This window comes from Gigantopelta aegis, chromosome 1 (genome assembly GCF_016097555.1).
Source record: "Gigantopelta aegis isolate Gae_Host chromosome 1, Gae_host_genome, whole genome shotgun sequence".
NCBI lineage: Eukaryota > Metazoa > Mollusca > Gastropoda > Neomphalida > Peltospiridae > Gigantopelta > Gigantopelta aegis.
In genome coordinates, this window is record NC_054699.1 from 43,125,381 (window position 1) to 43,139,323 (window position 13,943).

At 36.2% G+C, this 13,943-nt stretch overlaps 1 protein-coding gene across 3 annotated transcripts in view; it reads left to right on the forward strand.

The window, feature by feature from the left end:
* LOC121375340 (transcriptional coactivator YAP1-like) overlaps positions 1–12,617 on the forward strand; it is a 73,420-nt gene extending 60,803 nt beyond the window's left edge. For 2 of the 3 annotated variants that reach the window (XM_041502753.1, XM_041502761.1), the window contains exons 4-7: positions 1,187–1,355; positions 2,007–2,090; positions 2,913–3,052; positions 6,325–12,617. In XM_041502753.1, the coding sequence (XP_041358687.1) occupies positions 1,187–1,355; positions 2,007–2,090; positions 2,913–3,052; positions 6,325–6,408 (477 nt within the window). In that variant the 3' untranslated portion in view covers positions 6,409–12,617. The remainder of the gene's footprint in view (positions 1–1,186; positions 1,356–2,006; positions 2,091–2,912; positions 3,053–6,324) is intronic. The other variant, XM_041502769.1, reaches the window with a different exon arrangement.
* The last annotated feature ends 1,326 nt before the right edge of the window (positions 12,618–13,943 follow it).

The window sequence follows — 13,943 nt, forward strand, 5'->3', positions numbered from 1 at the left end:
AGGAACTAGAGGGACCAGGCAGCACATGCTCTCCCCAACTTAACCTTTAGACTACTTTTTAGCAAAAATCATGTTGAGTGGGTACAGATTTATAATTTTTACTCACATGTATTCACTTAAATGTTTTATAAATACATGAAATAAAGTTCAAATATGAATCGGTAAGTATTATTTCTGTGGGTTTTTTGTAAAAAAAATATTTTTATATCAGCTAATGGTGATTAAAACAAACAAAAAATTGTGTTTACTTACGGGCATTTGTGTCCAGCTGTCCAGTATTTATGTCCATTATTCCCGATAACAGTGGTTTTGTGACCAGAATTTTTTTTTAAACCTGAACTACGATTCATATTGCAATATTTGGTGATTTTGTTGTTGGTAAAACTATCAAATTTATTATCAAATTAGCTGTCACACTCAGCTATCGATCCCTGAAAATGACCGCGACATGCCGCCATTGTTGTCAAGCGAAAATACTTGCTGAAAACCACTTTTTGAACTCAAAATTTCAAGGTATTTTCAGTTAAAAAAATCAAAGCCACCATTTTGGAAAAAAAATCTTTTTTCTTTTATTATATTTCCGTTTCCGGTGAGTGTCGTGTGCAAAACGACGGGAAATATGAATTGGGAAATGCACTGTATACAGTATACAGTATGTCGACTGACGTGACGTCGGGCGAGATATCTCGCCTGCAGTACTCACAAGGTTAAGGACCAACTTGTATGAGGTTTTCTGGTTGTCCTAATCTGGCTTGTGCTCCCCAACTAGAGACTGTACCCACCCCACTAGAGGTTGTGCCCCCCATCACCACTCCAGATATGGTTCCTGTGGGTCTGTTAATTAAAACTGCTCTTTTTGTAAGGTGAGTAAAGATCAGCTGGCACCTCCCCCTGAATGTTCCTTTACTAGAACTTTTATTTCAATACTAGAGAAGATCATCATATACATTTGTGGCATTAGGGTTATTTCAAGGAATAAGTAGTACACCAGCACAGCACATTGTTTAATTAATAGTTCAGAACTCGAACTCGAGGATTTGTCTCCCACGGCAATTTTTAAAAGAATTGTCACAGGTGAAACAGCCCACCGATGGAGTTTTTTTACAAAGTGACACAGGATCAGTGTACAGACGGACGGTGGATGTGATTAATGTGAGGTAACCATGTTGATGTGTTGTTGTTTCAGGAGATGATGATTCGCACGGGCAACCTGGCGTCGAGCACGGCGGAGCAGCAACAGAAAGACATTGTGTGCTCGCAGTCAAATGAGATGACGTCGATCACGGACCCGTTCCTTGGGCAGACAGCTGCCACAGACTTACACTCGAGGCAGGCCAGCGCCGACAGCGGACTCGGTATGCTCGTCAAACATGTAGTACTTATAAAAAGGAGTGCTTATGAAATGTAGTGCTTATGAAATGTAGAGCTTATGAAATGTGGTGCTTATAAAATGTAGTGCTTATAAAAGCTTGTTTTCTTGAAGGACATGTAATATCATGGTCAGTGTGGTGTTCTTGAGAAAGTTTACCATATAACGTTTTATACGATGCATATATATCCTCTGGATGCCTGTTTTAAAATGTTGCACGTCCTCACTTGAAATATTCTACATCTGTCACAGACACTTGTTTCAACACGTAAAAATGGACACCAAGTTTGATCTACAAATCTGTAACACATTAGGATAAAGTTACAATAGATTGAAAGTAGTCTCTGTGATGTTAAAACTAGGAAATGCCCATTTCCAAAACAGTTATTTCTCAGAGGTATATGTATATGTACGTGCATTTTTAAAATATGAAAAATACATTTCATGTATTAGAAGTACCAGGATGACCAGAGACACTTCGGGTGTATGGAAATGGATAATGTAAATAATACAACATCAATAATGTCTGATTTATAATGATAAAAACCATTTGTTTATAGTGAAAGGTAAGCTGTAGTGTTTAAAAACTCTGGTTTGTCACTTTAACTGTGTGAATAAGAGTGTATTTTAATTTCAGGTGGGATGGGGACGAGCTATAGCTTACCTAGAACTCCTGAAGATATCCTTGGCAATATGGAAGAAATGGACACACAAGATGGGGGTATGATCATTGCGTTAACAGACGCTGGTTTTTTAAAGAAGAAAATGTATTTAATATGTATTCTGCTAAAAAAAGAAGTCGGTAAAGAATTGTATTAAATAACATGTCATCATAAACTAAATACTAGAATTGCATGTAAATGCAAAGTGCTTATAAAGTATGTTATGTGTTATGTCTTTTCGTTTGCCAAATTGTGATGTTTTCTTGGTTTTGTTCAGACAAGGTAATTAATTCATTGGTGCTTAGTCACCCAGTAGTATGGTATGTGACACTAAAAGGCGTTATTTTCTCAATGAGAAATTACGCACAACGTTTTCCCATTATGAGTAACTACTGTAGTACGAGGACATTTTATTCTTTATGTTTTCCCCACCATATTATCAAGGAGTATTGCATATGGTTAGATTACTCCATATGGTTAGAGGGCATAATGTAAGCCAGTGGTAAAGCGTTCGCTTGATGCACAGTCGGTCTAAGATCGATCCTTGTAGGAGGACCCATTGGGCTATTTCTTGTTCCAGTCAGTGCTCCACAACTGGTGTAACAAAGGCTGTGGTATGTACTATCCTGTCTGTGGGATGGTACTTATAAAAGATCCCTTATTGCTAATCGAAAAGAGTAGCTCATGAAGTGGCGACAGCGGGTTTCCTTTCTCAGTATCTGTGTGGTCCTTAACCATGTCTGACGCCATATAACCATGAATAAAAATGTGTTGAGTGCATTGTTAAATAAAACATTTCCTTTCTTCCTTATGGTTAGTCTTCACAGTTTTGAGACGTCGCTGTGATTTTTGCATACAGGAAAACCTGTATCTTTAACAAGACTTTATTTTCTTTGACACAGGCCCTAAATTAACCGGGGGAGCAAATGACTTTGGCAGCATGGACATTTCGAATGTGGTCACCGGCGACGGAGGTGACAACAGTAATATGGAGAGCGAAGATCTTGTACCAAGCCTACAAGTAAGAATCAGTTTGGTTTCCTCAGAGAATGGCGTCTTATAGGTAGGGCCTCCACGAGACTTGGGGTCAGTTTGGTTTCCTCAAAGAATGGCATCTCATAGGTAGGGCCTCCATGAGACTCGAGTACTCAGGGTCAGTTTGGTTTTCTCAAAGAATGGTGTCTCATAGGTAGGGCTTCCACGAGACTCAAGTACTTGGGGTCAGTTTGGTTTCCTCAAAGAATGGTGTCTCATAGGTAGGGCCTCCATGAGACTCAAGGTCAGTTTGGTTTCCTCAGAGAATGGTGTGTCATAGGTAGGGCCTCCATGAGACTCGAGTACTTGGGGTCAGTTTGGTTTCCTCAAAGAATGGAGTCTCATAGGTAGGGCCTCCGTGAGACTCAAGTACTTGGGGTCAGTTTGGTTTTCTCAAAGAATGGTGTGTCATAGGTAGGGCTTCTACGAGACTCGAGTACTTGGGGTCAGTTTGGTTTCCTCAAAGAATGGTGTGTCATAGGTAGGGCCTCCATGAGACTCGAGTACTTGGGGTCAGTTTGGTTTCCTCAAAGAATGGAGTCTCATAGGTAGGGCCTCCGTGAGACTCAAGTACTTGGGGTCAGTTTGGTTTTCTCAAAGAATGGTGTGTCATAGGTAGGGCTTCTACGAGACTCGAGTACTTGGGGTCAGTTTGGTTTCCTCAAAGAATGGCATCTCATAGGTAGGGCCTCCATGAGACTCAAGTACTTGGGGTCAGTTTGGTTTTCTCAAAGAATGGTGTGTCATAGGTAGGGCTTCCACGAGACTCAAGTACTTGGGGTCAGTTTGGTTTCCTCAAAGAATGGAGTCTCATAGGTAGGGCCTCCATGAGACTCAAGTACTTGGGGTCAGTTTGGTTTTCTCAAAGAATGGTGTCTCATAGGTAGGGCCTCCACGAGACTCAAGTACTTGGGGTCAGTTTGGTTTCCTCAAAGAATGGTGTCTCATAGGTAGGGCCTCCATGAGACTCAAGTACTTGGGGTCAGTTTGGTTTTCTCAAAGAATGGTGTCTCATAGGTAGGGCCTCCATGAGACTCGAGTACTTGGGGTCAGTTTGGTTCTCTCAAAGAATGGTGTGTCATAGGTAGGGCTTCCACGAGACTCAAGGTCAGTTTGGTTTCCTCAAAGAATGGTGTCTCATAGGTAGGGCCTCCACGAGACTCAAGTACTTGGGGTCAGTTTGGTTTCCTCAAAGAATGGTGTCTCATAGGTAGGGCCTCCATGAGACTCGAGTACTTGGGGTCAGTTTGGTTCTCTCAAAGAATGGTGTGTCATAGGTAGGGCTTCCACGAGACTCGAGGTCAGTTTGGTTTCCTCAAAGAATGGCGTCTCATAGGTAGGGCCTCCATGAGACTCGAGTACTTGGGATCAGTTTGGTTTCCTCAAAGAATGGCATCTCATAGGTAGGGCCTCCATGAGACTCAAGTACTTGGGATCAGTTTGGTTTCCTCAAAGAATGGCATCTCATAGGTAGGGCCTCCATGAGACTCAAGTACTTGGGGTCAATTTGGTTTCCTCAAAGAATGGCGTCTCATAGGTAGGGCCTCCATGAGACTCAAGTACTTGGGGTCAATTTGGTTTCCTCAAAGAATGGCGTCTCATAGGTAGGGCCTCCATGAGACTCAAGTACTTGGGGTCAATTTGGTTTTCTCAAAGAATGGTGTGTCATATAGGGGTGTAACATTATACTCAAATATTCAGTGCACCGAACTGCGATCTGTATCGTAGTTGCATTCGTATTTGTCACTAGCTCAACCAAATACATGAATACATATGTGTGTATTGCTAACAGTACAATTTATGTTTTTAATCCACACTAACCAAAACAATATATACTATACGTCAAAATTCTAGGCACAATATTTAAAAACCTTAGGTAATTGGAAGTCGGTTCATCCAAGTTTTACTTAGGTAACCGATTGTTTGGTTATGTGAATATAGTTCTCGTTACCGATGAGTTAGGCCTACCTAATCCTAAAACACTTGAACTACGCGGTTCTGTGCTGCATTGGTGGTTCAAATGTATTCAAAAACATAAACTGATTTTCACTTTCATTACTGAAAGTACTTTTAATTTTAGAACGTAATTGTTCACCAAGTAACCGATTGGTGGTTCTCGTGATTTTAAAGTTGTGTACCGACATGTGAACAGAACAAAGGTTCTCGTGAAATATTGTATCCTGAAAATTACCAAATATTTGACATCTAGTAGCCGATATGATTAATTAATATCCAACCAGTGGTCCACAACTGGTTCATCAAAGGCCGTGGTATGTGCCGTCCTGTCTGTGGGAAAGTGCATATAAAAGACCCCTTGCTGCTCATCGGAAAGAGTAGCCTATGTGGCAATGGCTGTGGTATGTGCTGTCCTGTCTGTGGGAAAGTGCATATAAAAGACCCCTTGCTGCTTATCGGAAAGAGTAGCCTATGTGGCAATGGCTGTGGTATGTGCTGTCCTGTCTGTGGGAAAGTACATATAAAAGACCCCTTGCTGCTTATCGGAAAGAGTAGCCTATGTGGCAATGGCTGTGATATGTGCTGTCCTGTCTGTGGGAAAGTACATATAAAAGACCCCTTGCTGCTTATCGGAAAGAGTAGCCTATGTGGCAATGGCTGTGATATGTGCTGTCCTGTCTGGGAAAGTACATATAAAAGACCCCTTGCTGCTTATCGGAAAGAGTAGCCTATGTGGCAATGGCTGTGGTATGTGCTGTCCTGTCTGTGGGAAAGTACATATAAAAGACCCCTTGCTGCTTATCGGAAAGAGTAGCCTATGTGGTGGTAACAGGTTTTCTCTAAAGAAATATGTCAGAATGACCATATGTTTGACGTTCAATAGCCGATGATAAGATAAAAAAAATCAGTGTGTTCTAGAGGCGTTGTTAAATAAAACAAACTTTTTTTTTGGATTAATTAATAAATCAATGTGCTCTAGTGGTGTTGTTAAACAAAACAAACTTCAAATAACTTTCAGGCATGGTGGAAGCAAGTATACATTGGGGACTGAGATCGAGGGTACAAAGCAAAGTTTCTAGGGCAGTTCTGGGATATGCTCCCCCGTAAAAGTTTTAAACTAGATATCCTGAAATTCAATTTCCTGCACAATTCTACAATTAAAATTCTTCTCTGCTGTAAGATTCACTACCAATAATATTTTTGATTGAGAATTATTGAGGGGGGGGGGGGGGGGGGCAGGCCCCCTTGCTCTGCCGTGACTGATTATTGTCTGTGTTAAATAATGTGCAATTCTCTTTGTAGGAGGACATCAGCAGTGACTTGCTGAAAGACGTGGAAACTGTACTGAACTCAAACAAAATTGACAATTTGTTAACGTGGTTGTGAGATGCCCAGCAGAACCAGTCAACCCGAGAGGGAAAAAAACAAATTAGTTTATTTTTTTATAACTTTCCAACGAGGAGCAATGCATTCTGGGAGCAGACTGTTTTGCTGAGAAGTATTGTAAAGCTAGATAGGCAGATTGAGCTGGCCAATCAACAAGATGGAAAAGTTGACCAATGGAAAACCATGAAACAGTTGACCAATCGAAACCATGGATAAAGAAGAATTGTCCTATCATCGTGGTCAGACAGAAGCTGATTTTTGTTAATAATCAGTTTCCACCATAAACCTGCTTGCATATCCCGCAGAATGACAAAAAAGAGATTTTCTGAAGTTTGGCAGGAACATTTCATTATACTTGCAAATTATTTCACAAAAATCCATTAATAATAGACAGAAAAGCTGATAGAATTATCTCCCTTTTTGATTATCAGGAATTTATTTATTTTGAAAGAAAGTCGGGAGATGTGAAATTTATAAAATATTTTGCATTTCTGTACATTAGCTTGGAGTCACTGGAATCCTTGCCAAACTATCAGTACCATGGTTTCTGTTTCCTGGTTTGAAACTTACCAATCAACACCGTGGTTAGAAATGACCAATGAGATTGCTGCATGTGTCAGCTCAAAATGCAGTATTTCATACACACAACTCGATTGGTGCAATGTAAGCAAGTTGCAAGATACTTCAGGGATGTTTGGAATGGGAGAAAAAAGATGATAAATTACAACATGAAAGAGCGGGCTCTTGTGAATCTATCTTATTCCATTTTGTCAGAAAACAACTTTTGATAAACTGTAGATCTTTCTCATAGCAGAGAGAAAAATATAAACACTTTGAAATCATTATTTTTTATTATCGATCAGGGATGGACGAAACAATTAGTTTCTGTGTTGTATTTTCAATAAAATAGTATGAAGAAAAATATATATTGCAGCAGAAAAAAAAAAGAAAAAAAAGAGTTTTAAAAAAAAGTTGATAATTCCAAAACACACATATTTTAAATACAATATTTTTTTATAATGGGCAGGGAAATTGTAATCGTGTGGAATTTTATGTATTAATAACATCCCATCATGCCTTGCAGTGCTTAGCTAGTTTCTACAACAAGCCTGAGTGTTGTTTATGTAATATGTGGATATTGTACATTAACGTTATTGTTTTCCCATGCCTTGTAGGAGTTGGCTTGAATAGTTTATGTACAAACAAGAATTCAATCAATTTTGTTTTCATGCTTTAAAATATAATTTTTTTATTTTTATGAACTAACTACAGTGATTCCATACATTGTACACTAAAGACCTGCACTGAATCATACCCCAATTTAGAATCTGGACTTGAACTGCATGCAGTTTGTACCAGGAAGGTTTCAGGGATGATTTTAGGGATGGGCAAATAGGGCAAGTTTTACACTTTCAAGGGCCATAGAATTTTGTTATTATTATACATAATAATGAAAAAAAAATGTTCTCATAAAAATTAAACATTACAATGGCCAAATAACTACCCCACTGGTGGCCCCAGGAACCCTAAGTTCACCCTTTTTTGTCAAAATTATTGACATCCACTAGCCAATGATTAATTAATTAATCAATGTGCTCCAGTGGTGTCATTAAACAAAACAAACTTTAACAAACGTTTTGTCAAAATTAAATTGGAGCCTGTATGATAAGTTATTTAGAACCTGTTAGTTCCCAATTTGATTCTTGAAAAAAGTTAAACTATCTCGTAAAGTCCTAGAATGCATAAAGACGTTTCTGAGATTCATAAATCTAATACTGACAGTATTTTTCACTGTAAATCTGTCAGTATTGTAAAACCATTTTATTTTGGGGAAACCAGAGCCAAAATTACTTCTTTTTTTTCTTTTTCATTGAACATAATTGTCAATTTTAGACTCTCTTAGTAAATATTTTGACCATCTTTCAAGTTTGAAAGATATTAGCGTAGCTGTTTATTATTTTCTGATGTTTGTAAAATGTGAAGTTACTATAACTTTTTATTTACTATGCAATATTGCACATAACTTTTGGGTATTTATTTTAATTTGATTGATATAATCTCTCTACTTTTGTGAAAGTGAAAAACGAAGAAGATATATATACATAAAAATATTAAACATTTTTATACGTATATTGTTAGGGGAGTATAAATCCTTTTGTGTAAAGAAGGTAAATAAGTGTTTTTGAAAATTTTAATCTTGTTAATTATATATACATATTCTGTGAATTTTGGGTTTTGGATTGACCGTGATCAGTTTTATATTATATTGTAGTTTGGGTTCTGTTCTTTATAGTTTCTATTTAAATTGTTACAGATTAAATAATTATATATTATATGGTTTGATTTACGGAACAGCATTTGAAATGTTGTTGAAAGTGTATCTTTAAAGAAAATAGCAGAAATATTTGTATTATTGGTATATGTTAGAGTATGTACGAAGTAGCTTTATATTGGGCGATATAGTCAACAAACAAAATCTACATCAATGTGGTACACTGGGTGCTAAAAATAACCAATGCTCTCAAAATGTTCAAAGCAGGTGCCAGATAAAAAGGCAATTTGCATTTTTAAAAATTAATTATATGGTAGTTTTAAAATTAATTATATGGTAGTTTTAAAATTAATTATATGGTAGTTTTAAAAACACTGGATTATCTTTGCTACATCTGTCTGCATGCAGATGCTTTCTTGTTTTGGGTGGTAGTTATGCAGCTGTTTGGTAGTTGTGCAACTGTTTGGTAGTTATGCAACTGTGGTAGTTATGCAACTGTTTACTCGCAGCTACCCCTATACATTTCCAAAACTAATCCACGGGGGTAATGTTTTGGAATAATGGCCACAGCATTTCTGCCTGGGATTATTTTTGGGGGGATATCTGTGAATTCAGTAATGCAGGCATTATGCTTACCATTATCATTAATAAATGCATTTCTACAATGATACTACAGATATACTCTTTTGTTCCAGCTGACATGAACACGGAAATGATGTTCCAGTAATGTCTTTTTGTGAAATTGTTAAATGCTGTTGGAATATTTTATACTCGGGCCTAGCTCTGGCTGAGCAGATCATTGCGCCAGATTATGTGTTAAGCTTAAGAAATTGCAGAAACCGTCATCTTGTAACAAAATATCAGTTATTAATTTAATTATTTTACCAAATTAAAATAAAATTTGCTAATTGTTTTTAAAATTGGCAAATTTAGCGAATGCCAGAGCTAGCCCTGTATTACTAATCAAGTTGGAAATCCACTCTGAACAAACTGCATTTTATATCCGATTTTTTGAGGAGAGTGATGTCCTCTTCAACATTTTAAGGAGTGCAATTTTACACTTCTGTTTTTTTTTTCTTTCAGAAACTAAAGTCTGAATCACTCATGTATATTAGCCCCAGTGTTTGTGTACAAGACATTTTTTTTGTTCTCGCTGCGAATGTTTGCTGTGATTTTGTCGCCCTATCAGAGTTTAGATTACAGGACTAGAGTTTCTAGTCGGGAGACTGAACTAGACTACCAGTTTCTAGTCAAAGAACAACAACCGAGTCGGTACAGATTAAATTCCACCTGTAACAACTTAAAGGGAATCCGTCACATTTTGCTGGCATCACATTTATAGCCTATTGCACATCTACTGCCTGAAAGATATTTAAAAGACTATTTTACTAAAGTGAAACATATACCGTATGTTAGAGCATGGGTTGAAGCACTTTCATACATAATTGTATGGCTTTCTGAGGACACTCTTATCAACTACAGTCCACTCCACTTGTTCGCATATCGGTTTATAGCATTCATTCTTGGTAATTTTGTATCAAGTGGAAAGTAAGGTAGTTCCACACACACAATGGAAATGCTTGTGAGATGTTCAAACACTGTGACTGGCTAATGTGTATAATGTACCAAAGTTATAAATGTGATGCCTGCATCTTATGATTGATTCTTTTTAATATAGATAACCTGCAGGGAGAGAAAAGAGAGTGGGGAGCAGATCCACAATTTTCTACAGATTTTACTGATAAATAGGGCAGTACAATATATAATGAAATGGATCTGTCCCTGTCTCGATAAAGCCTGGATGTATTGTCTTTAATTCTGGCTTCAACTATATATGTGTTAACAGAGGTCAATGGATGGCTTAAATACATGCCGGCCTCTTTAACTACATAATTCTAGACTGCATACTCAAAAGCTGATAGCAGATTATGAATAACTTTGACAAAGGAATTGCAAAGATTTCTGAATACCTTATGACAAAGGGATTGCAAAGATTTCTGAATACCTTATGACAAAGGGATTGCACAGATTTCTGAATACCTTTGACAAATGGATTGCAAAGATTTCTGAATATCTTTGACAAAGGGATTGCAAAGATTTCCGAAGAAGTTTGACAAAGGGATTGCAAAGATTTCTGAATATCTTTGACAAAGGGATTGCAAAGATTTCTAAATACCTTTAACAAAGGAATTGCAAAGATTTCTGAATATCTTTGACAAAGGGATTGCAAAGATTTCCGAAGACCTTTGACAAAGGGATTGCAAAGATTTCTGAATATCTTTGATAAAGCGATTGCAAAGATTTCTAAATACCTTTAACAAAGGAATTGCAAAGATTTCTGAATACCTTATGACAAAGATTTCCGAAGATCTTTGATGAAGGAATTGCAGTTTCCTAAGACTTTTCTCTCCCTGACCACATGTAGCCAAAAAGGTCCAATGCTTACCGAAGGCTTGTCATTGAAACAAAAATCTGACGCACTTGTTTGATGGTAATGCATTGGACACAAATTGCATTTGTCAATTGAATGCAGACTGTTAAGTTTATAACGTGAACTGGCTTCACAGGTTATCATTAGAATGGTTGGAAAAACAAAACTGTGCATGTATGATTATATATAGTATATATTATCAAGTCCTTGTGATCACAAGATTGTTTTAATAAAAGTGCCTTTAATTTGATGGCAATATAGTCTTCAACAATATATATAATTGTACAGAAATGTTGTGTGACATCGGCAGTGGATGTCGCACACCTCTCCATACACAAATTAAGAAGTGGTTTTAACGAAGGTACCCAAGTGCTGAACAAATGCCTTCAACAATGAGAAATATAAGAAATCTTTGCTGTGCTGCCATGAGCATTGAAGCAATCATTTTCTACATTACACGGAGAGAGGACTGAATAAATTTCAGTGTGGTGTGTGTACTAGATATGAGTTTTCTATAATTATTATTGTCATGTTTTTTCATATGAACAGATTTTATTTTCATATATAAATGCATGTCTTTTTTTTTTTTAATCCACTGCCAAAGTGGTTGTCTTGAGTGGGAAAAAAAGTATTGACACATTGAAATGACTTCTGTTGAAATGCAACTTTATGCTGTGAAATGAACCTCAATTTTTTTTTTATATTCATCTATACATTCCAATAAAACCATCCATTTGCAAGCTCACCAAAAAAGCTGATATAGATATGGTAGAAACCACATCTGACCTAGGCAATAATGAATTGTTAATTAAATTAAACAGGAAGCGCCAGCAGCCATTTTGTACAACAGAATTACAAGTATTTTGATGATCTTGTGTACAAGTACTTTGTACCGTTTTTGATGATATACATTTTAAGTATAGCTGTAATTTTTAAACACCCCGTTCCTGGTTATATAGATGGATTTTTGCTTTTTCAAATCAGTCATGTTATAGTTTCCTTGTTTTTGCTGAATTCTGTGGTCGGAAATAACAGTAAGTTTGTGATTACTTAATTCCTCTATTTTAACAGTGTTATTTGTTTGTGAGGGAAAATATTGCATTTGTTTGGCTAAATTTATCACATACCCATTAAAAAGTTGTAAAAGTCTAGATTAATGCAAATTTGAATGATGGCTTTTAATGTATCAATTTCCTCCAAATCAGAAAATCCTATAAATGCAGAAACTAGGGATTTAGAACAAGTATTGAAACCAAAAAAAAGTTTGTTTTTCCTTCTTTTTTTTTAATATATATAATATGAATGGATTTGTGATAAATATTGAGCCATATAATATATTTTGATGCTAGTTATGGACTTGTGTTTTTTTACATGGCAGAATTACTTGGCTGCCAGGACTGATTTCATACATGAAAAATACATTTTAAACTCGGTGGTTCATACCGTGCTCTTAAAATATGTCGTTCTAAGAAACTTTAGTAAATTAAAAAAAAAAAAAAAAAAAAATCAGAATGTTGATTTTTTAATTTATTTGTTTAAAATTTAATAGTATTATCTACACAAGTTGTATTATCTGTCATTTTCTTTCTATTATTATTATTACTCTGTTGTCATTGTCTTAATGATGTTAGTACTTTGCTGCAAAACACACATTGTGAAGAAATATTTTTTTTAAAAGGGCCATTTCAATAGAAAGGTTTTGTACATTATTATGCAATGAAATGTTTATCCTCAGTACTGCAATCCCTCCATATTTGAATCGGTGATTTGAACTTCCTTTTCTTCTCACTGTTGGTTAAGGATGTTTTTCAGGGCTCTAAATTACTTTTAAAGGGACATGCCCTAGTTTTTACACACTATGGCATATTTTTTTACTATTACAGCCGTGTTTGATAACTGAAATCAGACATTATTTAGATCTGATTGTTTAGATTATCCATTTCTGTACATTTGGAATTTTTGGTCATCCTGGCGTTTTTAATATCACAAAATGCATTTCTCATGCATTTTTAAAAACACACGTGCATCTGAGAAGTAACAGTCATGGAGTCGAGTTTTAGTCTTATTTGTAGAGGATAATTCACCATTTGAAAGTCAGACTCCTGTTTCACTCAGTTGTAACTTTATCCAAATGTGTTACAGGTTTGTAGATTAACTAAACTTAGTGGTAATTTTCATGGGTTGAAAGTAGGGTGTGTCCCTTTAATTAGTCTACCGGTAGACCGTGATAGAGCCGTACTATACATGTAATTGTTAAAATTATTGTAATTCACTGTTCTGTTTTTTTTATTGGTTTTATTTGTTCAATTCTGAAGATTTATAAACTTAGTAAACGTTTGAAAATACTATACAGTGTGCAGTCAATACAAGCTAAATATTTTTAAACAGTGTTAGCGACGCACAAGTTAAATAAGAAAGAAAAAAGTACCGGGTATATGTTTAATATCCGTCCAGATTTAAAGTAAATGTGATTGACAAGTATAGGGCTGAAAGTGAATTTACTAGTGTGTAAAACTGTTGTAAACCTCGCCTTAAAAACAACAGCTGTATGATTAAAATATTTGTTTACTTGTATCTGTCCGTAACATAGAAACAAACTTAATGGACGACTAATTTGAACATTATAGAAATAGATGGGTTCATACGTCGCGATAATATCCAGGAATAAACTGTTGTAAAACTTGCCGTAAAAACAACAGCTGTATGATTAAAATATTTCTTTACTTGTATCAGTCCGTCACACAGAAACAAACTTGAATGGAAGACGAATTTGAACATCATAGAAATAGATGGGTTCATACTTCACGATAGTATCCAGGAATAGCTAAGCCG